General features: G+C 42.1%; 1 protein-coding gene across 5 annotated transcripts in view; it reads right to left on the reverse strand.

Annotated features, from left to right (window-relative positions):
* The window catches only part of SLAIN1 (SLAIN motif family member 1), a 143,934-nt gene that overhangs the window by 64,227 nt on the left and 53,170 nt on the right, over nt 1–26,537 (reverse strand). For 4 of the 5 annotated variants that reach the window (XM_033947553.1, XM_033947556.1, XM_033947555.1 and 1 more), the window contains one exon: nt 4,955–5,101. The exons of the other annotated variant lie outside the window; for it this stretch is intronic. In XM_033947553.1, coding sequence (XP_033803444.1) covers nt 4,955–5,101 — 147 coding nt within the window. The remainder of the gene's footprint in view (nt 1–4,954; nt 5,102–26,537) is intronic. 5 annotated transcript variants of the gene reach the window in all.

A 26,537-nucleotide genomic window follows, 5' to 3' on the forward strand; every position in this document is an offset into this window, starting at 1 on the left:
TTTGCTTTCTCCCTCAATCTCGATGCTTCACAAGTCAACTGGTACAACTGGGTAAACCTTTCTGAGTCTACCTATTGTTCACTGGCTCCTCTATCAACTAAGACTGTTTCTTACTCTCATAAGGCTCTCTGGTACCTTCCTTATCACAGAGAACCGAAAAAGAAATGCTGAGCACTGGAGTGTAAATGGAAAAAAAAAAAAAAATCAAGATCTCCTGCTGACAGACGGTCATGGAGGAATAGTATCAGGTCTTATAATGCAACATTAAAAAAAGCTAAGAAAAATTTCTACGGTGATAAAATTATCAGATCCAAAAATCAAATTAGTACCTTAACATCTGGGGCTCATTAACTACTAACAATGACTCATCAATACACCCTTCTTCCCCAGTAGTGGATGACTTAGCAAAACTTTTTAATGAAAAGGTTACTGTTATAAGAGACTTTTCCATCATTAGTTTCTTATAATTCTCTGGTGTTGGGCAATACTAATCCAATCGCAATTCCAGCAGATAGAATCTGGACAGCCTTTGAGTTTGTATCTGAAGCCCAGGGCGCAAACCTGCATCATAAATTAAGATCCTGCAAATGTGCTCTGGATCCATTCCCTTCATATCTATATGAGAAAATTCCTACTCAGGCCATTTCATGTCTTACCAAACTTATTAATTCTTCCTTATCATCAGATCTTTCTTCTGCAGAGATGGGTCACATTGTTCTGTCCCCCACTACTGGAGAAAGCTGACTAAGATTCATCCTCACCATCTAGCTATCGACCTATAGCGAATATTCCTCTACTGACCAAATGTTAGAGTCCATTATATCTGCTCAGCTTTCATCATATTTAGAGATATTATCCATTCTTTTATCTTGCCAACATGGATTCAGACCGGTCTAATCTCAGTACTGAATCTTTACCGATCTCATTAATCTCTAAGGTTCAGCAATTGCAAGCGCGTAATAAGTTTACAATTTTGCTACAATTCGATCTATCAGCGGCCTTCGACATCATTCACCATGATATTTTGATTTACCAACTTTCTGAGATAGGTATTGATTCTACAGTCTTTGGCTGGTTTTCAAAATTCTTATGATCTCACTCATACACTGTTAATATGAATGGCACCATGTCATCCTCTTGGAAGCCTTTATGCAGAGTCCCACAAGGATCACCTTTATTACCTATTCTTTTCAACATCTACATGACTACTTTGAAGCTTTTCCGTTTATCCCCCTGCGAAACACTATTTAGGTATGCAGACGATATCTTTGTTCTCCTTGAGATAGACTCGAATCTCATTAACCTCGTTGGGAATATAATAGCATGTATAATGAAACTTTAGTCTTGGGCTCTTACTGTACAAATGAAACTGAACGAGTCCAAAACAAAGTTATTTTGGCTTGGCCCAAAATTAGAGCAGCTACCTTTGTCCATTCTGTTGCCTTCTGGATCCTCACTGCAGACTGAATTCTCAAGTAAAGTTCTGTGTGTCCTTATAGATTCAACACTTTCATTCAACGACCATTTTAATTCTCTGGTAAAAAAAAAAAGGGGGGGGGGGTTTTAGTCCCCATATGTTGAGGAAAGTGAGATCCTGTTTCCATTAACAACACTTTGCTGTCCTTGTTCAACCAATCATCCTTTCGAGGCTGAATTATTGTAATTCGGTCTATTTAAACTTGACCAAGAAAAGCTTTCAAAGACTTCAACTGATCCAGAATACTGCTGTTAGGCTGATCTTTGCAAAAAGTAAATTTGATCATGTCTCTCTCCACTCCTGCAAAAACTTCAATAGCTTCCAATAATTTCCAGAGTTTATTTTAAATGTGCCTGCTTAACATTTAAGATCTTGCATGGCATCCTTCTTCCTTTAATTCCCCTGTCTTGGAATTCTGGAAGATCTGACATTACCAAAGCTACTCAAAAATTTAAATTGTCCTTTCCTACATTGAAAGGTGTTACTTACATTGGCAAATTACAGAAGTCTCTACTTTTCAAAATTATTGATCTATGGAATAATTTTCCTATTCAACTGCGTGATCTGGACTCTTTCCAACCATTTCAAAAACATCTGAAAACTTGGCTATTTTCAAAGTTGTAAATTCCGCTCCTCTCCATACTATTCCAAATCCATATTGTATCTGTTCTCCTTTCTAATTTCTTGTAAACCGTGCCAAGCTCTACTATTATAGAGAAGATGCAGTATATAAGCCTAAGGTTTAGTTTAGTGCACACATAGAGAAGAACCAGGCCCAGATGTTCTAAAGTCAGCGATCGTTGCTAAACCAGTTTTGACTTCTTTAGTGATGATCGCATTTGCCGACTCGGTGCTCAAAACGTGTGGTTTTCTTCTTCATTGCCCATTTTCTGATCCAGCCATGCAAATCAGCTAAAACCCCATGCAAACTAGCTAAGCAATTGATGCATTAGCTTTGCTTGGCTATGCAAAAAAAAACCCACAAAAAAACCAACCCTGGGGTTTTAGCAATCACACACAATATCAGGGCCTTAGGCTTCCCCCTCTGTATCCCGGGAGGGACCTTAGGCATCTGCGCCAAATCAGGGCTTAGGCACCTCCCCATGCATCACATGATGCACCGGGGAAGGGAAGGTCTGCCAATTTGGCCTGGAGTTATTGGGACCACATCCCTCCTGCTCTCAACTTGTGAGAAAGATATCGGATGGGTTTAGGGTTCAGGGGAGCACCTGGTGGCAGGAGGAAGTGGGCACTCTCCTGCCAATTTTCACTGGTACGGGGGGAGCAGTGCCAGTTAGTCAAGGAGGACCGTTATTAGTGGAGGGACTTTTTTATTTTTTAATGGGGCAGATATTGTGCGTGTGCAATACACACAGCATCTGTGCCTATTAAAAAAAAAAAAAAAAAGGAAGGTTTCCTACCTCAAAAAGCTAAGTGGCAGGAGGCTGCTTTGGGGCTTGCCCTGCCTCTCAGCAGGCTCTGCGCATGTGTGAGAGTTCCTCTCAGTGATAAATCAGACCGGAGAGATGGGGATTACAACAAACCTCAACGCGAATCATTTGCATGCAAAACTTTTAGTGCATCAATAGCTTTTTTAGAATCGGTTCAGAGTGGACCCACGCAGTCTTACCAATCCTATTTAGTGCATCTAGCCTACAGAATGGTTAGTGCAGTGGGCTGAAAATCTGAACTAGTGCCAATTCCCATTGCAAGCGCTTTGTGACTCTGGGCAAGTTGCTTATCCCTCCATTTTCTCAGGTACAAAAACTTCACATTGTAAGCCCACTAAGGACTACATCTCACCCTGTACCTCATTTCCTACTCTCCTGCTAGGGTACTCAGATCTGCCAACCTTAATCAACTTGTTATACAATGATACCACGTGACAGTACATGAGCACATTTGGCAAACCACTTTTCATGGAACTCTCTTCCCTCCTCAATAAGATTACTGCCTCCTTTAGACCGGTTTCAGAACTGAACAAAACACATTCCTATTCGCAGACATTCACACATAATCTGGTCCCACTTCTTTCATAAAACCACATAATCCCACCCGACTTGGGGGACAGACAATGAACCGCAGCTACCCAATGTGTTCCCCCCACCCACATACTTTCCTATCATAATTTGTAGTTCTACCACTTACCCTCACTCTCATGTTTATGTCTGTACTCGCACCCCGTCCCAGAGAAAATACCTGAATATATTACGTAAACCGCTTTTGCAATACCACAGAAAGGCAGTATATAAAATCCATTAACCTTACCCCCATCTGTATATGTACCCTCTTGTAAACACCACAACCTCTTTAGAAATGTGTGCACTAATCTCCCAAATTCTATATATGTCATCTATAAATTCGGCACTAAGTAGAACAGCACTTAATGCAATTCTTTAACAGGCACTCGCCATATATAGAATCATGCTTAATGCCCGTATGAGTAACTAATATTTAGGCACACCCGTTTAGGCCAATGAAAGCCAGGTCTAAATACTTGCACCTAATTTGCATGCAGATTAGGTGTATTGTATAACCATGCACCTTATTTTTAGGAATGCCCATGATCCATCTATGCTCCTCCTCTGGCTACGTCCTCTTTTGAGATTTGCGCACTAGATGATATGCACTACTTTATAGAATGCACCTACAAAGCTGTGAGCATAATTTCTAATTAGTGCTAATGCCAATTAGGAGTTCATTGCCAATTATTGGCACCAATTACACTGTTAAGTTGTAAGTGAATTCTCGTGAGACTCGCCACAGTCATTCAGGAAGCAGCACAGCACCGAGCAGCAGCTGAACCGCCAGAACTTGCAGCAGCGACTGGCTCAGTAGCAGGGCAGGAGCGCCAAAAGCTCGCTCTTGCCCACTACACCTCTGAACCACCAGGGATTCCAGGTACATGGGTCATACGGAATGCACAGCGGCATGCAGGATATCGGCAGAGAGGAGGTACAATGGACAGGGCAGGGAGGGGGGACAGGGTACAGAGTCTGGCAGCCCGGCGGAGGACTGCAACAAATCCAGGAGGAGGGAGGGTGGGTGCTGGGCACTGGCCTGAATATAAACTGAGATCGCCATTTTTGAGCCAATTTTTGTGCCCCAAAATCTCCTTTTATATGGGTCTATACGGCATATATGTTAAAAGCCATTTAGGATTTTAGCTTTGCAGCACAAACATATTTTTAAATAAATTCATATATAATATAATCCTAACACACTTCACTTAATTGTTATGCCTTATTCCCACAAAAGCATGAAGAAAGTGCCATTATGAAGTCAGTGTCTCTAAGAAATTAGCATTTTAATCTTGTTAGTCTTATGAGACATCTAAATGTTGATATCTTCTTATATTAGCCATTAAAACTGTTCATTTATTGCTAAATAACTACGGTTGTTAGAAGGTGTGACAATGGTTTAGATGGTAAAATTGTGCCTAAAAGGAAGTGTCAGTAGCAATAGGTTATGGTTTACCTGTGGATTCTGGTGTTAGTATTGCTTTAGTGGAAGTTTTAAGGCTGGGAGTAATGAAGCCATTGCAGTACGGAACAAGTCTGGCAACAGGACTAAAAGGAAAAGCCATGGAGACAGGAGTAGAAAAGAGACTCTTCCAACGGCTCGCTGTTACAGGACAGAAGGAAAAAGACAAGTTTTACCACAGCAGCAAAGTAACTATCTGAGCTAAATCATAAAAGATAATAAGCGGAGAGCGAGTTAACACGGGCTACTGTTAAGTCAAGTTATTGTAGCACAGGGTCCCGTTTTATGCAGTGAGAACCTGTGCTATAATAACCCGACACCCAGTAGCCCACCTTGTTAACTTCCCCCAACTAACAGGATAATGCATTTTTTTCCTATGCTTGACCCAGGTTATTATACAAGAACAAGTAAAGAAATTCAACTTTTACATGACCCAATATTGAGAGCACATTTGAGACCATTTTAGAATTCTTCTGCTGGGATAGGTAAAATGCTTTCACTCCCTTTCAGAGTTTATTTTAAAAGCTTTTAAACACTTGTCACCTGATAGTATAACTTTCTATCAGTTTTGTTGCATCCCTTAGTCTATTGATATTATATGGGATCCTCAGCGCCACCACTCAGAGCTCAAATAGATTTCATAGCTCTAAGCTTTATGTGCCAGCTCCTCATTGGTTCCCTTTATTTAATATCAATCTCATACGCTTATATATTTGCTATATAAAGCAAATATATAAGCGTATGAGATTGATATTAAATAAAGGGAACCAATGAGGAGCTGGCACATAAAGCTTAGAGCTATGAAATCTATTTGAGCTCTGAGTGGTGGCGCTGAGGATCCCATATAATATCAATAGACTAAGGGATGCAACAAAACTGATAGAAAGTTATACTATCAGGTGACAAGTGTTTATGAACTATAGCTCCCTGAAAGGATATAAGTTGTGCATTTGAAGATATTTTAAAAGCTTTTGCATCATCTAGAAAAGGTATCGCAAACTGTGCACCACGTGAGATGTCAGGTGTGCTGTGAGATACCAGGGAGGAGGAGAGGTGCCAGCGCCGGCTGACTGCCTACAGGACATCCTGTACCGCCGCCAGCATCTCTCCTCCTCCCTGGCATCTCTCCTTTTTCAGCATCCGTCACTAGCGGCTCAGGGCCCCGTCTGGAGAGCCTCCGTGCATGCGTGGATGTCGACGTGACAACATCATGCATGCGCTGGGCATCACTGCGGTGACGTCCGCGCATCTCCAGGTGCTCTCGAGCTGGGGACGCCAGTTTAGCGTACCACGACTCATGAAGTTTGCGAGAAACTGATATAGAGTAACAAAATATTATTTCCATAGCTTTCAAGGTGTATTTAGTCCATTTCAAAAAGGTATCCATGTGTTAAAGATTTCTATTGCATCTTTTTTTGTTGTCGCTGATTTTTTATAGTAAAAGAAGTGTGTGCAATGAATTGAAAAAGTGTCCAAATGAGCTGAAAAACACACCAAAAATGTTTGGCCTGAGCACATCCCTGTTATCTATTTCTACATATGACAACATAACCACACTCCCTACTCTGCCTATACATAAGTGGCTAGTCAAAGCTTTCAGGTGGGGTTCTCCAGAGCTCTTAAGCCCAAAAGAGACATCTGAAACATCGAGAATTACCGCCCGAGAATTACCGCCCCAGTATCAAAGCAAAGAAAGAAAATTTTAGTGTGGCGCCAGCAGCTGTGCTGAACAGCCACCGCCAGTTCTGCTGCTTTAATCTGTACTATTATGTTGCTATATTAGAGAGAAAGCATCAAACAGCATATATATAATAGGCCAAGAGGAGAGTAAATCACTGGATATACTGTATTTTTCACTCTATAAAAAGACACACCTGACCATAAGATGCACCTACGTGTAGAGGAGGAAAAACCTGAAAAAGAAAATTCTGAACCAAATGGTGTACCCTGTCCCACTGACTCGCGAGAACTGAAGGCAGCCATTCAGGGAGCGGTGCAAGACCAGGCAGGAACACGAAAAGCTCGCACCTGCCTTGTGCACCGCTCTGCCACAAGAGATGAAGAGGCAGCCGTCCAGCGAGGGAGGGGCAGGAGTGTAGCAAGCTACTGCTGATACAGCGCTGGAACAACAGAATTTTAAAAAGGTACCGGGGGGGGGGGGGTATATTAGCTCCATAAGATGCAACTGCATCTTATGGAGCAAAAAATAAGGTATTAAGCCCATACTGTATTAGTCTCTTCAGGAACAAGAGTGCCCCTATACAACACTCTGCCCAATAAACAATAACCCTCTTGAATATTTTGGATCCGATATCCAGCCAGTGGCAGTGTAAGCATTTTGCTCTCCATTTTGCTCTCCATTTTGCTAGAGTTATTTCTGAACATTCAAAACCACGACTTGTGTGGGGTTAGCTTTGAATAAACAATTATTTTTAAGCTGGCTAACACGTAGCCTCTTAAGTTGATATTAAGCCCTTAAGAGACTAGCACATAAAAATAGGACAGATTTTTATGCATTCCCATTTATGCTCTGAACCCGGCCGCTTAAGGGCTGAAAGTCCTTAAGTGGCCAAGTGTCAACTCTGTCCTCTCAACATCCCCAACACAGCCGACTAAGTTAGGCACTAACTATGAATTTCAGCAGCACTTAACTGAGTAAGTGCCATTAAATATTAGTGGCTAGCCCCAACCAAGTGATTTAACCTGCCAGACAGTTAAATCACTTTGAATATCAGCCCCACTAAGTTGGGGGGAGGAAATCATCAACAGGCGCTAAGTGATTTAGTGTGCACTATATTACATTTCAAGTTTCATTCAATCTTGCTATACTGCACTTCCCAAAGAATCTATGCGGTTTATATAATTTTGGTATATAATGGGTGTCTTAACATGCGCTAAACAGGGTTAGCAGAAGCTAAATTGAGTAGCACCTGTTGATGAATTCCCGCTAAGTGCCTGGTATTTAGAAGTATTTCTAAATGTAAATAGTACCATTTACAGTATATGTGTATAGCAGTACAGATTTCAAAGGGGCATGGTTTGAGCAGCCTGAAAATCTATATATAAAATAAGGCATTACACACGGTAGATATAACATTTGCATGTCGACAATTATATCGACCCCATAGTAGGCATGAACAAGTGCCAACTTGAAGGAATATGCACAAAAATTGATGGTATAACCCAGACATGGACAAACTACGACCTGCTGAAAATTTCCTGCCATGGCTGGTGAGATCGGCACGCTGAAATTTCCTGCCGGTCCATGCAGGGCCTGCGAGATCGGCACACTGAAATTTCCTGACGGTCCATGCAGGGCCGGCAAGATCAGGGGAGCCTCCGACAGTGGCTTCCTCCCCTCCTCTCCTCTCCCAGCAGCTTTCAGTACTTGCCAGCGTAGTGATTCATTTAGGTAGCCTTGGGGCTTTTGTTTGCTGAGTCACGATCCGCCTCTGATGATGTAACTTCCTCTTTCCTCAGAGGCAGACGTGACCCATCAAAGGACCCAAGGCTGTCTTAAGTGAATCACTGTACTGGCAAGTACTGAGAGCTACTGGGAGGGGAGTGGAGGGAAGAGGAGGAAGCCACTCCAGTCCCCACTATTAAGAATAAAACAGCTGTAATAGTAAAGTTTTAAAAGCTTTATGAAAAGCAAATTAGGAAGGCTTCGCCTCACATACTTTAGAGCAGGAGTTCCACAAGAAAGATCCAATGAAAGAGAATGCTCTTTCCTAGTTGATGACAACTTGATCATATCTAATCCAGGTAATGCAAGAAGTCCTTTTTATAATGAACGCAAAGTCATTAATGGAGAATATATGCACAATTTTTTGAAAGATATAAATAGTTTTTAACTGCTTTAACAGTCTTAAATGCTAAAAACAAGCTATCACCACATTACTAATATGTGGTTTAAAAGTGTTATCCCACTTGACACCAATACACCAAGATAAATAATATTTTGGCATTTAGGTAAACCGTGGCCTTTGATGTTTGGTAAAATTTGTATTCATTGTTTTTACATGAAATCCATAGCAGTGAAGTTAGAATTAATCATGTAAAAAGGAGGGGGTGCATGCTGGATGGAAAGGGGAGAGGAGCATAGAAAGAAAGGGGAGAGGGCAGACAGTAGATGGAAGAGGCAGATGCTGGATTGAAGAGAGAGAGGGCAGACGCTGGAAGGAAGAGTGAAAAGAAGGTGAAAGGAGAAGCCAGAGACAACAGTCTGCCCTTTGGGGGGGGTGTGTTCTTTCTTTCTTCCTTAGCCCTTTCTCTTACCATCATCATTCTGCGGAGCATCAGACACCCACCCCCCCACCCCCGTCAAATTTAAGAACCCATTGTGGCTCAGGAGACAAAAAGTTTGCCCACCTCTGGTATAATCCCAACCTTTCAATCATTATTTAAGTTCCCCGCGCCCCATCTCCATGTCTTCATCACATCCCATCTATGAAAACCTCCAGTTCTTATAGGGGGTGGTGTTCCTTGGTGGTCTAAAGGGGGGGGGGGCAGGATTGATGCTTATTAGCAGGGTGGATAGAAACAATGATTTTTTTTTTAATCTGATTTATTTTTTTACATTACAATATTTTTTTTTTTTTTTTAAATTAAAAGTCTATCTAAACTAAAAATACCCCCTGCCACGCTGCTCCTGGCGCTCATAGAGTTCCTATAAGCATCAGGAGCAGTACGCAGCATTTAGCGCAGCTCCCTGTGCTAAAAACCACTAACACGGTTTAGTAAAAGGGGGGGGGATAGTTTTCTATTTAAATACACTTTATAGTCCAAAAGTTATTCATCATGAAATAAGGATTCATTTTTAATTATGTAGCATGAGGCTGTATATTTATGCAATGTTTACATATTTTGGTAAATGAATTCCATTAATCCGTTCATAATGTCACAGGCATGATTAAATCAAGACTTTCTGACTAGTGATTTCAATCATGATTTCATTTATTTATTTCTTTTAAAAAATTTAAATTCTACACTATCAACATCGTCTAATAAGGTCATTTCCCTCCTAACCACACCTACTTTGACTTTAGGTGCCTTCACTTAAGAGGTGATTATGATGCCTTCTCTAGTAGGTGCCTACCATTCAGAAAAGAAATAAAAACCACACTTTTCAAGAAATTCCTGAAACAGCAATAACAACACGACCTCTAAATGCTCTTAAGATCTACAACTTACCTCTCTAGCTAATCATTGTAATTTCTGTCTTTTTAAATTAACCTTTTGTAATCCGCCTTGAACCGCAAGGTAATGGCGGAATAGAAATCCCTAATGTAATGTAATGTAATGTAATAGTTAAATCAAATCCACCCTGCTTGTCAGTCTTACTCCATTCAGCTATGGGTAATAATAGTGGCCTTGACCTCCAGTGGCAATCTTACAATACTACCACAGAGACAAGGGTGCCATATGGACTATGAGAAACTGAATTGCTCCTGCTGCCTCTAGACAACCAGGAAACCCCCAGTAAGGCTGGGGAAGATGTGTTAGGGTGATGGAGGACTTAGTTTTATAATTGTTGGGGGAGTTTTTTGGGGGATGGGACGAGAGTGTGTATGGATACTGGAGGCAGCAAATTTTTTAAGCAGCTCTCAAGAACAATTAGGGGGGGAGGGGGAGAAGCACTTTTTACCCATGTGCAGATTGAAAAAAAAAAACAAAAAACAACAACCCAAGAAACAAACCACTGCTCTTACTGGATGGATGTACCAGCAAACTCATATTCACTCTTATGAGTCATACCTTTAAAAACAAACAAACAAAAACAAACAAACCCCACACTCAATATTTGGCAGAGCCTGGCCACTCTTACCATTGGAAGCTAAGCAGGGTCAGGCCTGGCTAGTACCTGGATGGGAGACCACTTGGGAATACCTGGTGCTATAGGCTGAGGGGGGCCTATGTTGGGCAGCACACTGTGCAGGTGAAGGCAATGGCAAACCACTCCTGTACTCTGCCATGAAACGTCACAGGGTGGATTCCTCACTGTGAATGTTGCCATGAGTTGGTGGCCAACTTAGTGGCATAATCCATCTTTCGTAAAATAGTGGGGAAACTATGAACATCTCAACTCTTGTTCTCTATAAAATGAGTGTTCACCTAACTATTACGTTATATAAGTGACAGTGCCACAGCTTCTACTTTTTCTCTCCCTTAGAACATGCAGAAAATTTTTTGTTTGCAATTGAATCAGAAAACCATGGCAACCATTGTTAAATCCACTGTAATTAAATCCAAATTACCTGCTGCCAATAATTATTCTGGCCACAACATTCTGGTTTAACTAATGACTTTGTACATACTTCAAACAATCTAAAGATACTTCTGTAATATGTTATAATTGAAAACCAAAATATAAATAAATAATTATATATACATATATATATATGTAGCGCCCAATGTTATTACGGCAGGATCTTAACTGGAAATGCCACACTGTAATGACATGCAGAGTTTAAATATTTGAGATGCAGTGGGACGTGCCCCTGAAGAAGGATACAAAACGGGAGACTCTGTAGGGCAATCAGCCGAGGCACCACTTTAAAGGAATTATTGGACATTTGCGGATATTACCAGATAAGTTTACATCTAAATTGATTTGCGACTTTAAAAGAAGGAGACTGTTTCATTGAGATAAGCAGATGTAAGTGAATTTTACACTTGATTTTTGACATCTCTATTTTATCTTTGCACTCAGTGTGGGCTGGGTTCAGGGGTGGCAGCAGGAGTGGGCATCCCTCCTGCCAGCCGATTTGCGGTGGAGTTCAGGGGTCCCCTGGCCTACATTTCAGGTGCCTATCATAGCCCTAGGGAGTCACCTAAGGCCACTTAAGCTCAACTAAGGCCCCTTCCAGGTGAAATCATGCTCATGCCTAGCCTTGGGCGAGCTTAAGCGTCCCTAGGCATCCCCATTCACCAGCAACAGACGTCTAAAGTGTAGACAGCCTGTCTCGGGTTGTTGTGTGGGGGGGAGGGGAGGGGTTTAAACATGTGTCCAAATTTGTTGTCTTTCTTTCATTCTGTCTCTCTCCTTGACTGCTATCTGTCTTTCTTTATGTCTCTCTCCCTGGCTCCCTGTCTGTGTGTGCATTTCTTTATTTCTGTCTTTCTTTCTCTCTCTCTCCTCTTAATAACCTATCATACTGCCCTCCTTATCCCCCCTCTCAAATTACAAAAACACTTTATTATGTCACTCGGTCAATCTGTTGCCGAGTGCCTTGATGCCAGTAAGTAGCGCTGTTGCCTGCGGGGCCCCTAAAGTTTTAGCAGCTTTCCTCACCATGTCGTACACGTTGAGTATCATGGGCTGGTTGGCCCCGTGGCTTCTTTTCCCATGACTTCCTTGGTTCAGTGCACGGTCCTCCTCATCGGCAGAGGTGCTACCTGAGTGCCCTGATGCCGGTAAGCAGTGATGTTGCCTGCGGGGCCCCTAAAGTTTTAGCAGTTTTCCTCACCATATCGTACACGTTGAGGATCACGGGCTGGTTGGCCATCCTCCTTCCCCGTGGCTTCTTTTCCCTTGTCTCCTTGGTTCAGTGCACGGTCCTCTTCATCAGCAGATACCTTTAGTGTTAGATGGAGTGAGGGCGGGAGGGGGGGGGGAGTCGCCACAGTGGTGTTTCGCCACTTCAAACTCCATGCCTCCGCATGCGCAGTAGAAGGAGCAAGAAAACCGCCACACACAAAATGACACAGGCTCCTTCTACTGCGCATGCGGAGGCATGGAGCTACGAATCACGGAGTCTGAAATGCGCATGCGCGCTAAGGGTTTTATTATGATAGATGCAAACAAAAAGAAAATTGGGAAAATGAAGCTAATGTACAGAGTTAATACACATATAATTGAAATGAAAATTTCAACTCAACCAACAGAAAGTAAAATTAAGAATTAGTAACTTAAGGAACGGGTTTATCGAGCAAAATAGATTCCAAATGAGAAGGGTGTAGCATGGGAACTGTCATGTTTTTAGATGAGCTGCAGTGCCGACATATCACTTGAGTTGAGATTGAGATATAATAATAATAATAATAACAGTTTATATACCGCAGTACCGTGAAGTTCTATGCGGTTTACAAAATATTAAACGAAGGTACAAATTGATTGAACTTAAGAGAGGTGGAAGAAAGTGAATAATAGGTCAAGAAAACCATTATTGAGGAGAGAGAGATGTACAGGTCAGTTGTCTAGATACTTCAGGAACAGGTATGTTTTTAGATGCTTCCTGAATTCCTCATAAGTAGTGGGCGAAAGTAATTGTTCTAGATCTTTACCCCATAATGCTGCTTGATGTGAGAGAAGGTGTTCATGGTGTTTTTTCAGTTTACAACCTCTAACTGGAGGGGGAAATGAAGTTCGAATGTGAGATAAGATGCACTAGCGTTTTAACGCACGCAGGAAATTACCGCATGCTATGCTTCTAGAACTAAGGCCAGCTCAATGCTGGCGTTAAGGTCTAGCGCGTGAGCGCTATTCCACGCGTTAAAGCCCTATAGCTGTTTTTGACATGTTTTCCTCAAAACCGACATTGATTTTATGAATTAATGTGTTTATGATTATTTGTAGTTAAAACATAGTCCCTTAGCCCTGAAGCAGCTTGTAGCGGCGAAACGCTGGCCTTCATAGGCAGTGGGACTACGGCAGCAGAAATTTTATCAACAAAAAATCAATTTACTATGAAATTATGAATTTAAAGCACAGATAAGTGTTGCAATACTCCAAATAAGACACTGATATGATAAGTACAAAAATTTAGGGGTCCTTTAACTAAAGCGCGCTAATTAATCTAGCATACGCTAAATGCTAAGGCGCCCACAGAATATAATGGACACCTTAGCATTTGACACGCAGCTCCCAATTGGATAAGGCCCAACTTCGTGCAGGAAGAGGCGGTCGGAGCAAACTGCGAGTGATTTCCTCCACTCGCAGCGCTCCGGCTGCTCTCCCGCTGCCCTCTTCAGGCTCCTCCATGAAAAACCGTATTTGCAGTTTTTCGAGATTCACGGGGTTTCTGGAATGGAACCCCCGCGAATCTCGGGGGAGCACTGTAGTGTATTTTCTGTAGTGTATATTCTGTATAAGTATTTTGCTTGGTCTTTTTTTTTTTTTTTTTTTTTTTTACTTAAGACTTAAATTATAACGATGTACCATAACATGCAACATCCATGGTCTGAAGGGAAATAAGACACAAGCCTCTAACACTATGGAATGAATGTATCATTGCAATAAAAGCTGTTCTAGTGTTTCAACTGGCATGTATCACCCTGCAGACATCTTCACACTTGACCCAACATGGCTCAAACTATATATTCAGGATTTCTAAGTATTAAGGGAACTGAAGTGCGAATAATGTAACAAGTAGAGCATATGGAAGACGACAGCTCAGGCAAGGTGTTACTTAATGAAATACATCTGTGAACATATCGCTTATCCCAAGATACATCTTCACTGTGCAGGAGTATCAATGCTGGTCTTCTAAGAGGTCATGCCCAGTTAGTGACCTGAAACCTTTCTTAACTGTGGCAAATTGCTTTCATTTACTATTTCTGCAGGTGGTGGGGAAAGCACGAAGCCTCAACTGGCCCAGCTCAATAGTTTTTCTTTAAAAACCAGTACAATTTTATCACATACAGTAGCTCCTCCAGATTTTCAAATTACTATGTGTGGTTTTATTCTTTTTTTTTTTTTTTTATAACCTGCCTCACATACTTATGAAATAAAGCAATATACAAATCTAAATACAGTTGTTCCTTGGTATACGAGCATAATTCGTTCAGAAGCATGCTCATAAACCAAAATACTCGTATATCAAAGTGAGTTTCCCCATAGGAAACAATGGAAACTCGCTTTGATACGTTCCCCCCCTCCCCCTGAGGCCAGCGGCGCTGCTCCCCCCCCCCAAGAACTGGCATTGCTCCCCCAGCTCATGAAGGCCCCCCTCCCCGCGTGATCCGCCATCCCCCTGCTCGTTGCACCCCCTCTCCGCCGCGATCCGGCATCCCCCAGGCATCCACCCACCCACCCGATCACATTTCTTACCCCCGTTTGGCACCAGCACCAACGCACCGGACATGCCGGTGCCCGAAGATCTGCCTCCTTTGCGCTGGGCCTTGAACATCTGCGCATGCTCAAGGCCTTTGGGTTCCCGTTCTCTCCGAGATTCTCAGACTGTTCTCCCTTGAGAAGAGGAGACTCCGAAGGGACACGATTGAGACTTTCAAAATACTGAGAGGCATTGACAAAATAGAGCAGGAAAATAAATTATTTATCTTGTCAGGTGTGACATGGACAAGAGGGCATGGACTGAAGCTGAGGGGGGACAAGACCAGGACAAATGTCAGGAAGCTTCACGCAGCGAGTGGTGGACGCCTGGAATGCTCTCCCAGAGGAGGTTATTATTGAATCCACCGTTCTAGGATTCAAAAGCAAATTAGATGCACATCTCCTTACGAGAGGCATAGAGGGATACAGGTGACTAAAGCTACATAAGGTGTGCACCTGACTGGGCCTCCATGTGTGCGGATCGCCGGACTCAATGGACCTTGGGTCTGATCCAGTGAGGGCAGTTCTTATGTTCTTATGAGATATGTTGCCAATAAGGGTGGAAGACAGAGGAAGAAAAGTTGGACTCTAGGAAGGGACAGAGAGAGATGTTGGTTGGGGAAGGGAATGAGGTCCGGAGGAGAGAAAGCGTGCAGGAGGCAGAAAGAAAGAAATATTGGATGCACAGTCAGAAGGAAGTGCAACCAGAGACTTATGAAATCACCAGAGAACAAATGTAGGAAAAATTATTTTCTTTTAAATTTAGTGAACAAAATGTGTCAGTTTTGAGAATTTATGTCTGCTGTCTATGCTATGCACTATATTTGTCTATTTTTCTATAGTTGCTACTGAGTTGACATTGCATATTTTAAAGTCATCTGCCTTGACTTCTTTGAAAAAAAAAACCCCCCCAATATAAATAATTAACATTTTATATGCATACAGTGTGCTTTGTGGTTTTTTTTTTAATTTTGTGGTTATCATTATGGGTTAATAAGATTATATTGCATGTATATAAAAAACGAATGGAAGAAATTGCATTTACAATTAGTACTATTATTATGGGGGTGGGGTCTGGGGTAGAGCTTGGGTGGGGGCTCTCTGTTGATATTTGTTAGACTTAGAGGGTACTTGACTTGAAGACGTTGAGAAACACTGCTCTAAAAGTATACATATTGAGTTATTTAAGTCTGTCCCCATACGCTAAAGGCCCACTTTATGGAAACTGCTTTCAACTCTTAAACTCCCCCTCACTGCTGTCAGATACCTATACCCGCTATAATCTCCCCAACCCTGCTGCTGTCAGATACCTATACCCACTATAACCTCCCCAACCCTGAAATGTCTTGTCTAAATTAGATAGTAAGCTCTTCTGAGAAGGGACTGTCTATTGTATGTTAAAATGTACAGTGCTGCATATGCATTTCGGCGCTATAGAAATAATAAATAGCAGTAGTAGATGAAGACCATGCACCATTTTAATAGCCTTCCTCTGGACCAACTCCATCCTTTTTATATCTTTTTGAAGGTGCAGTCTCCAGAATTGTACATAATGAGGTCTCACCAGAGTCTTATACAAGAGCATCAACACCTCCTTTTTCCTACTGGCCATACCCTCTTCCTATACACCCTAGCATCCTTCTAGCTTTCGCTGTCACTTTTTCAACCTATTTAGTCACCTTAAGATCATTACATACAATTACACCCAAGTCCTGCTCTTCTTTCATGCACATAAGTTCCTCACCCCCTAAACCAGGGGTGCCCAACCTGCGGCCCTGGTTGAGGGTGATGCAGTGTTTTACTCTGCTGCCCCTGGGTGTTTACCGTCTTGCCGGCTCCCTCTTCTGACTTGCTGCAGCGTTTGCGCAGCCCCAGAAACATTTTTTCTGCCAATGCGGCCCAGGGAATCCAAAAGGTTGGACACCCCTGCCATAAACTGTACCATTCCTTCGGACTTTTGCAGTCCAAATACACGACCTTGCATTTCTTAGCATTATCTTTTAGCTGCCAAATTTCAGACAATTCTTCAAACTTCGCAAGGTCTTTCTTCATGTTATTCACACCATCCAGGATGTCTACTCTATTGCAGATTTTGGTATTATCCACAAAGAGGCAAATCTTACCTGACAGCCCTTTAGCAATATTGGTTAAAAAGAACAGGCCCAAGAACAGAATCTTGGTAACATCCCTTTCCTCAGAACGATCTCCATTGACCACTACCAGTTTCTGGCTCAGCCCGTCACTTTGGGGCCCATCCCAAGGGCACTCAGTTTATTTATTAGACGTCTGTGTGAAACACTGTCAAAGGCTTTGCTAAAATCTAAATACACCACATCTAGCACACATCCTCTATCCAATTCTCTGGTCACCCAGTCAAAGAAATTGATCAGATTTGTCTGACAAGACCTACCTCTAGTGAATCCATATTGCCTTCAGTCCTGTAATCTACCGGATTCCAGAAACTTCACCATTCTCTGTTTTAAACGTATTTCCATTAATTTGTTTATCACAGAAGTCAAACTTACTGGCCTGTAATCCCCTACTTCTTCCTTACTTCCACTTTTGTGTAGAGGATCACATCTGCCCTTCTCTAGTCCTCCGGAACCACTCCCGACAATAAATACCTCCACCATCTTAAATATCACCATGAAGGAGACAGCACAGCTTTTTCTAGGTGTTAAAACCATGAGGCAAGTGCCTGAAATGTTCAACTAAACCTCCCAAATCTTAGTGTCTCAAGAAATGAAGCATAAGCATTGGTGTGAGATCAGAAAACCAGTATGGCAGAGGAAAGCCAGTTTAATGAGTGATTATGTAATGTAATGTAATTTATTTCTTATATACCGCTACATCCGTTAGGTTCTAAGCGGTTTACAGAAAATATACATTAAGATTAGAAATAAGAAAGGTACTTGGAAAATTGTCCATATTAAAGATAAATCTTAACCATGTAAACCAGAAAATCTCTTTCATATCTATAACAGTTATGCCAATATATTCTTAAAATAACATGCTCCAGGAATCTATAGTAGCAACTGATCTTTTCATACTTCAATTAAGCTGCCTGTCATATAAGACCCTCTGACACTAAAAGGAAGGGATTTTATAAAGATTAAAAAGAAACCAGAATTTGCATTTTAAAAAACAAAGCCTTCTGCAATTTTACCCTGAATGCACTTGGACCAATTCAAATCTGCACATATCAATGTAGTGGATGCTAATTATGTGCTGCTCTCCATCAAATTCCCAGATGTTTGAACTAGCATATAGAATAATCGCCAACAGTCTCAGTAAACAAGGTTAACGATAGAGCTATCATGGAAGCCGATTTACTCTCCCTCTTGGAAAAGGATCTTTAAGCAGTAGGCTTTAGGCATATTGCATTCTGGGACTGTTCGGGCACATGAAAGTCATTTCTTCGCAACAAGAGGATAAAACAGAAATCACTTCTCGGAGCTTGGAAGAAGTTGGACTAGAAGTCTAGATAAATGAGCTCAATACCTTATGTAACACCTAAGATTTACAGTCCACTTTTCTCAAGCAATGCATATGATGTAAATTTACAGAACATAATCATTAAAATCAGAAGGTGAGACTGAAAATAAGCCATCTTGTCAGGCAAAAACAAGACAAATAATCAAGGAGCAGAGAATGAGATTTTAGAAACTTGACTGCCCTAAGGAGGTAGCAGGCGAATCATGAGAACTGACAGCAGCCATTCAGTGAGCAGCACGGGACCAGGCAGGAAGCAAAAAGCTTACGCTCCTGCTTTATTCACTGCTCTGAATCAAGAAAGCAGGCAGCCGTACAGCGAGGGAGGGGCAAGGAGCGCGGAAAGCTTTTTCCAAGACTGCACGGGACCACAAGCATTTTAAAAAAAGGTACCGGGGGGCTGCGGGCTGCCTACCACCAGACGTACCGGATGCACCTATGTGCAGAGGAGAAAATAAGAAAAAAAAAAACCACATTCTTAACCAAATTTTTTCCTTGGTTTTTCCTCCTCTACACGTAGGTGCATCTTATGGTCAGGTATGTCTTATAGACCGAAAAATACAGTAGTTCAAGAAGTTTTTATTGAAATTTTAAGTACCATTACAGAAGTATAATGAGAAATCTATTTAGACTGAGGTCATAATTAAATCTCTGTTTTAGAGTTCTATATAATAAATAAAATTGGTGTTTATTAGTTTCCTACCTTATTTGTTAGATTCTGGACATATATTCAGCTCTAACACTCACTACTACCATGTTTCCCTGAAAATAAGCCCTAGTATGATTCTTAAAGATGCTCCTACTATAAGTCCTACCCCAAAAATAAGCCCTAGTTAAGATCGACCTCCGAAGCCACCCCGACACTCTCCGACTCCATCCCTACCACTATTGCTGCACAATTTGCCAATTATCTCTCCTTTCCTCTCCTCCACCCCAATTCTTCCACTGGAAAAGTGATGACTTAGGGGAGACATGATAGAGGTATATAAAATACTGAGTGATGTGGGCAGATGCGAGTCTTTTTTAAATTATTATTAATTATATCTATTTATTGCATAACATAACAAAAGAATCAAGAAAAGCATTATCAAAAACAAGGAAATTACAAAAACATAGGCAACATCATTAATTTTAGCCCACATTATTAGGACTATCTTGTTCCTTAATGGGCTAAGAAATATTACTTAAATAAACATATTCAGTATTATTATTATTATTCCTACAGAGAGGCAAAAATAAAAACCTAAGTCACTTAACATCAACCATTAATTATTAGTTTCTGAAACTGTCTGAAGTACAGGTTTATTTTTAAGAAATCTCTCCAATTGGGATGGATTCACAAATGTATATTGTATTTATTATTTCCATAAGAAACCAGACATTTATAAGGAAATCTAAAAAAAAAATGTAGCCCCCCTCAGCTAAAGTCTTAGACTTCAACTGTAGAACTGCCTCCTACGAAATTGCATTTGTCTGGCCACATCTGGAAACACTGTTAATTGCTGGCCACAGAACAAAGCCTGTTTCTTGGCAAAGTATAATTTCAAAATAGCTTGCTTTTCCATTTCTGTCTGAAAAGTAACCAATAAAGTAGCTCATCTAGCTTTATAATATCTTTAGATGATTCCAAAAATTGAGAAATATTTAAACTATCGGGAGACACTAACTGATCCATTCCTCCCTCTTCAGCTACACACTCGGGGCTCTCTTAGAAATGTAATAAACATTATCAGGAGAAAAAATATCTACCTTGGAATAAGAACATAAGAATTGCCGCTGCTGAGTCAGACCAGTGGTCCATCATGCCCAGCAGTACGCTCACGCAGCAGCCCTCTGGTCAAAGACCAGCACCCTAACCGAGACTAGCCCTACCGTTCTTGTTCAGCAGGAACTTGTCTAACTTTGTCTTGAATCCCTGGAGGGTGTTTTCCCCTATAACAGCCTCCGGAAGAGACTTCCAGCTTTCTACCACTCTGGGTGAAGAAGAACTTCCTTACGTTTGTATGGAATCTATCCCCTTTCAACTTTAGAGAGTGCCCTTTCGTTCTCCCTACCTTGGAGAGGGTGAACAACCTGTCCTTATCTACTAAGTCTATCCCCTTCAATACCTTGAATGTTTCGATCATGTCCCCTCTCAATCTCCTCTGTTCAAGGGAGAAGGGGCCCAGTTTCTCTAATCTTTCACTGTACGGCTGCTCCTCCAACCCCTTAACCATCTTAGTCGCTCTTCTCTGGACCCTTTCAAGTAGTACTGTGTCCTTCTTCATGTACGGCGACCAGTGCTGGACGCAGTACTCCAGGTGAGGGCACACCATGGCCCAGTACAGCGGCATGATAACCTTCTCTGATTTGTTTGTGATCCCCTTCTTTATCATTCCTAGCATTCTGTTTGCCCTTTTTGTTGCCGTCGCACATTGCGTGGATGGCTTCATCGACTTGTCGATCAGAACTCCCAAGTCCCTTTCCTGCGAGGTCTCTCCAAGTACTGCCCCAGACATCCTGTATTCGTGCATGAGATTTTTGTTACCAACATGCATCAATTTACACTTATCCACGTTGAACCTCATCTGCCATGTCAATGCCCATTCCTCGAGCCTGATTATGTCACGTTGCAGATCTTCGCAATCCCCCTGTGTCTTCACCACTCTGAATAACTTTGTATCTTCTGCGAATTAAATCACCTCGCTCGTCATACCTATGTCCAGATCGTTATAAAGATGTTGAAGAGCACGAGTCCAAGCACCGAGCCCTGCGGCACCCCACTGGCGACGCTCTTCCAGTCCGAGTATTGTTCATTTACCCCCACTCTCTGTTTCCTTTCCTCCAGCCAGTTTTTAATCCACGTGAGTATTTCACCCTCGATTCCATGGCTCGCAATTTTCCAAAGTAGTGGTTCATGCGGAACCTTGTCGAACGCCTTCTGAAAATCCAGATATACAATGTCGACCGGATCATCCTTGTCTATCTGTCTGTTTACTCCCTCAAAGAAGTGCAGCAAGTTCGTCAAACACAATCTGCCTTTGCTAAACCCATGCTGACTGCTCCTCATCAGCCCGTGTTCGTCAAGGTGATCAATGATGCTGTCCTTTATCAGTGACTCTACCATCTTTCCCGGTACCAATATCAGACTCATAGGTCTGTAGTTTCCCGAATCCCCCCCCCCCCCAAACTTTCTTGAAGATCGGCGTAACATTCGCCACCTTCCAGTCCTCCGGAATCTTTCCCGATTTGATCGACAGATTGGCTATTAGTTGAAGCAGTTCTGCTAGCTTTCGCCGTCACCTTTTCAACCTGTTTGACCACCTTGAAAAACATCACACCCAATATTAAAGAACATCTCATATACATTTTCAGAAGCTCCACTGGTGCTAAATAACGGGAGACAGGAAAATTCGAGAACCTAAGGTTGCTGGCTCTCATTAAATTTTCCATTTTCTCCAACTGAAAGTGTACTCTCTTTAATATTTGAAATTGCTACTGTTTGCAAAGTAAAGACAGAATAATCTAATTTTTCCAGTCTGTTTCCAATTCGAGATAATTGATCTTCATGTTCAGTCAGTCACCTTACTAGTAGCCTCTAATGAAAACTGACAAAGCTTGGAAATAGTACCTTTCAACAAAGATTCTATTTGATTCACTACTAACAAAACATCTTGTAAAGCAATTGTTTTATCCATAGTCTGACTTCTGTGGTAAGCAAATTAATGGAAACGTTTTTAAAGCACAGAATGATCAAGTTTCTGGAATCCTGTGGATTACAGGACCGGAAGCAACATGGATTCACCAGAGGTATGTCTTGACAGACAAACCTGATCAATTTCTTTGACTGGGTGACCAGAGAATTGGATAGAGGATGTGCGCTAGATGTGATGTATTTAGATTTTAGCAAAGTCTTTGACTTTGTTCCACACAGACGTCTAATAAATAAACTGAGTGCCCTTGGGATGGGTCCCAAAGTGACGGGCTGGGTCAGGAACTGGTTGAGTGGAAGGCAACAGAGGGTAGTGATCAATGGAGATCACTTTGAGGAAAGGGATGTTACCAGTGATGCGCCTCAAGGTTCTGTTTAACATTTTTATAAATGATATTGATGAAGGGTTGTCGGGTAATATTTGCCTCTTTGCAAACGATACCAAAATCTGCAATAGAGTAGACACACCGGATGGTGTGACTAACATGAAGAAAGACCTGGCGAAGTTTGAAGAATGATCTGAAATTTGGCAGCTAAAATTTATGTGCACAACGCAAGAGCGGGACTTGGGTGTGATTGTATGTGACGATCTTAAGGTGGCCAAACAGGTTGAAAAGGTGACGATGAAAGCTAGAAGGATGCTAGGTTTAATAGGGAGATGTATGGCCAGTAGGAAAAAGGAGGTATTGATGCCTTTGTATAAGACTCTGGTGATACCTCATTTAGGGCCTGGGATAGGCACAAGGGCTCTCTCGAACAGAGAAAGAGATATTGGTTATTGCGAATGGGCAGACTAGATGGGCCATTTGGCCTTTATCTGCTGTCATGTCTCTATGTTTCTGTGTTTCATAGGAACAGAACCTGTATCTGTCCTAGAAATCATTTGCACAGGAGTCGGAAGTGGAACACCGGTTAAGCCTTTGTTCTACCTCAAAAGCTCCAATGATGAATCCAAACATGTTAATTGTAAGGGAGATGAATCTTTTCTGTCTCTGGTCTCAAACTCATAAGAACATAAGAACATAAGCAGTGCCTCCGCCGGGTCAGACCATAGGTCCATCATGCCCAGCAGTCCGCTCCCGCGGCGGCCCAAACCTGTCTGAATCACCAGAAGGGGCCCCCTTGCCACCTTGGTTTCCCATTGAAGTCCTATCTTCCCATCGAAGTCCTAACCCTCCGGTCTTGCACATGCACGACCTGGTCGGGTTTCTATACTTATTTCCTGGATACTTCTCTCAGTATCCCACGATCCCTTTATCCCTCAGGAATCCGTCCAATCCCTGTTTGAATCCCTGTACCGTACTCTGCCTGACCACTTCCTCCGGTGGCGCATTCCAAGTGTCCACGACCCTTTGGGTGAAAAAAAACTTCCTTGCATTTGTCTTGAACCTATCTCCCTTCAGTTTCTCCGAATGCCCCCTCGTACTTGTTGTCCCCTTCAGTCTGAAGAATCTGTCCCTATCCACCCTCTCTATGCCCCTCATGATCTATCATATCTCCCCTGAGCCTCCTTTTTTCCAGAGAGAAGAGCCCCAGCCTATCCAACCTCTCGGCATATGGGCAGTGTTCCAGCCCTCTTACCAGTTTCATTGCTCTCCTTTGGACTCTCTCAAGTACCGCCATGTCCTTCTTGAGGTATGGCGACCAATACTGAGCACAGTATTCCAGATGTGGACGCACCATCGCTCGATACAATGGCATGATGACTTCCCGCGTCCTGGTTGTGATGCCCCTCTTTATGATGCCCAGCATCCTGTTGGCTTTTTTCGAGGCTGCTGCGCACTGTGCAGATGGCTTCAGTGATGCATCCACCAGCACACCCAAGTCTCTCTCAAGTCTGCTGTCTCCCAACAATGCCCAACAATGCCCCCCCCAATTTGTAGTTGAACAACAGGTTCTTTTTCCCTATATGCATGCCTCCCTTCAGAATTTAATCCAAAATGAGGAAGAGGTGACGGTTCTCCGAAGGATAAGGAAACAGAATAAAGAGATGTATTCACTTTACCAACATTGGAAATTACTGTAAGGGGGACAAGATGTCGGTCCATGGGACCTTTTAAAGAAGTAGATGGTAATACCTTCACTTTTCTTTTCCCCATAATTTTTTGCTCCTGGCTCCTCAAGGCTCCAAAGGGACTCCAAAGGGGTGTGTCCTGCCCCTTTGGCCACATGCCCGCAGGCCGCGTTCTGCAGTTTGATGGCAATTAAGAGGCCTCATAAGACCTCTCTCTCCGGCACCTGGTATCAGCTGGTTCCCATGTGGGTGCCTGTCTGTTGGTCACAAAAGAACCCTCGGCTCAAGACAGCCCTCAAAACTCCGCAGCTTGAAGGCGATTAAGTGACCTCAAAAGGACCTCTCTCTCTGGCACCTGGTTATTAACTGCTGTCCACAGGGGTGCCTGTCTGTTGGTCACAAAAGAGCCCTCGGGCTCAAGACATCCCTCACAGATGCGAGTCTCTTATTTACTCTTTTCAAAAATACTAGGACTAGAGGGCATGCATTGAAGCTACCAAGTAGCTAAATATTTCTTCACTCAACATATAATTAAACTCTGGAATTCATTGCCAGAGTATTAGGTGAAAGCAGTTAACTTCCAGGGTTTAAAAAAGGTTTGCATAACTTCCTAAAAGAAAAGTCCATAAACCTTTATTAAGATGGACTTGGGAAAATCCACTGCTTATTCCTAAAATAAGCAGCATAAAATCTGTTTTACTCCTTGGGATCTTTCCAGGTACTTGTGACCTAGATAGGCCATTGTTGGAAAGAGAATACTGGACTTGATGGACCTGGTATGGCAAATCTTATGTTCTTATGTATTTGTGCTTTCATCTAAGCATGGACTTTTACACCAGCTATATGGAAGGTATAAATGATTGTGTCTTACTTATAAATATATTTTCAGTCACTAGTATTCTTAAGTAGGTGCTTACTTTTCTTTAAAATGCACCTATTTCAACATGTTAAGTCTTTCTGCCACTTCTTTCTCCTCCTTCACCACTCCCTTCCTGTATCCGTCGTCCAGCGGTCCCACCTCCTCCCTAGCCGGTTGCTTCCCTTTAACATATCTAAAGAACGGTTTGAAATTTTGTGCTTCCCTGGCTAGCCTCTGTTCATACTCTCTTTTGGCTTTTCGAACCACTTCTCTAGGGCTTGGGCATATCTTCTCTAAGGCTTGGGCAATCCTTCAGGCTGAAGCAGAAATCCTCCCCTCCCAGGAAGCCTCCGAGTCCTGATGCTTCAATGTGCCACATAACACCTCTCCACCCCACCCCCAACTGTCATATCAGCCCCCAAAAGAAATCATCACACAGACCAAGGGCAGTCCTGCCCCACCCCCTCCTAGAATATCAACTCACTGAGGCACCTGGAGGATGATGGGCACAAAAGCAATACCACCAACTCCTGCCTGGCAGATGCCACATTCAAGATGAATTTGGCACCAAATGCTCTGAGAGATAACCAATCTTGAGAAATTTAAATCTTTTCTTAAAACATAACTTTTCAAAGAGGCCTTTCAAGTGTAAATGTCCTTTTAAGGATTTAAAAAAAAATATTATCTTTTATAGTCCACTCATATTGGGCTTACTTGTTTTTAATCCCTCCCATTTGTTTATACCTTTTTTTCTTTAATCATTGTAGTTCTCCCCCACTCGTACCCGTTTGTCTAATCGAGTATGTCATTGTTTTGTCTAATCTTGTATGTTTATTTTGTTAAAGTTTTGTTTAATTGTATTATCTGTTTTTACCCCATTTTCAAATGTATAACTACCTTGAAATAAATGATAAGGTGGTCTATCAAATTTTTAATAAACTTGAAACTTGACACCAGCTGACAGCTAACAATAGTTTTATTTTGCAGTCTTGGCAGTGACATAGCCTTGAGCCTACCACTGCCAAGCAGCACCATCTTAAATATTCAGGTCACGCAGCATTATTTTAAATATTCAGCCCCTGAAGAAATAGTAAATGGAGGGAACCACTCCTGTCCCTATATTCCCTGGATTCCTTGGAGCGATAGCCTTCAGTGTTTAGTGATTTAACCCTCCCCACCACAAGCCATTCTACTTATCGCTCAACATTTTATTCCCTTGTTAAGGCTGGATGTGGCAATTATGACACACTAAAACTATCAATGATTGGAGGTCCACCTGGCAAGGATCCTAGCAGACTCTTAATCTATAATATGGGGGAAAAAATGTAACAGGGTCACAAGGATCAGTACTCCAAACTTGGCCATGAGAAACCTTATCACTTATCAAAGTGGATCTTTAAAAAATGTAAAATAAACTCCCATATTGTGATTGCCATAATATGCAGGAGTATCCAGCATGGGAATGTG

Source organism: Geotrypetes seraphini, chromosome 6 (genome assembly GCF_902459505.1).
Source record: "Geotrypetes seraphini chromosome 6, aGeoSer1.1, whole genome shotgun sequence".
Taxonomy (NCBI): domain Eukaryota; kingdom Metazoa; phylum Chordata; class Amphibia; order Gymnophiona; family Dermophiidae; genus Geotrypetes; species Geotrypetes seraphini.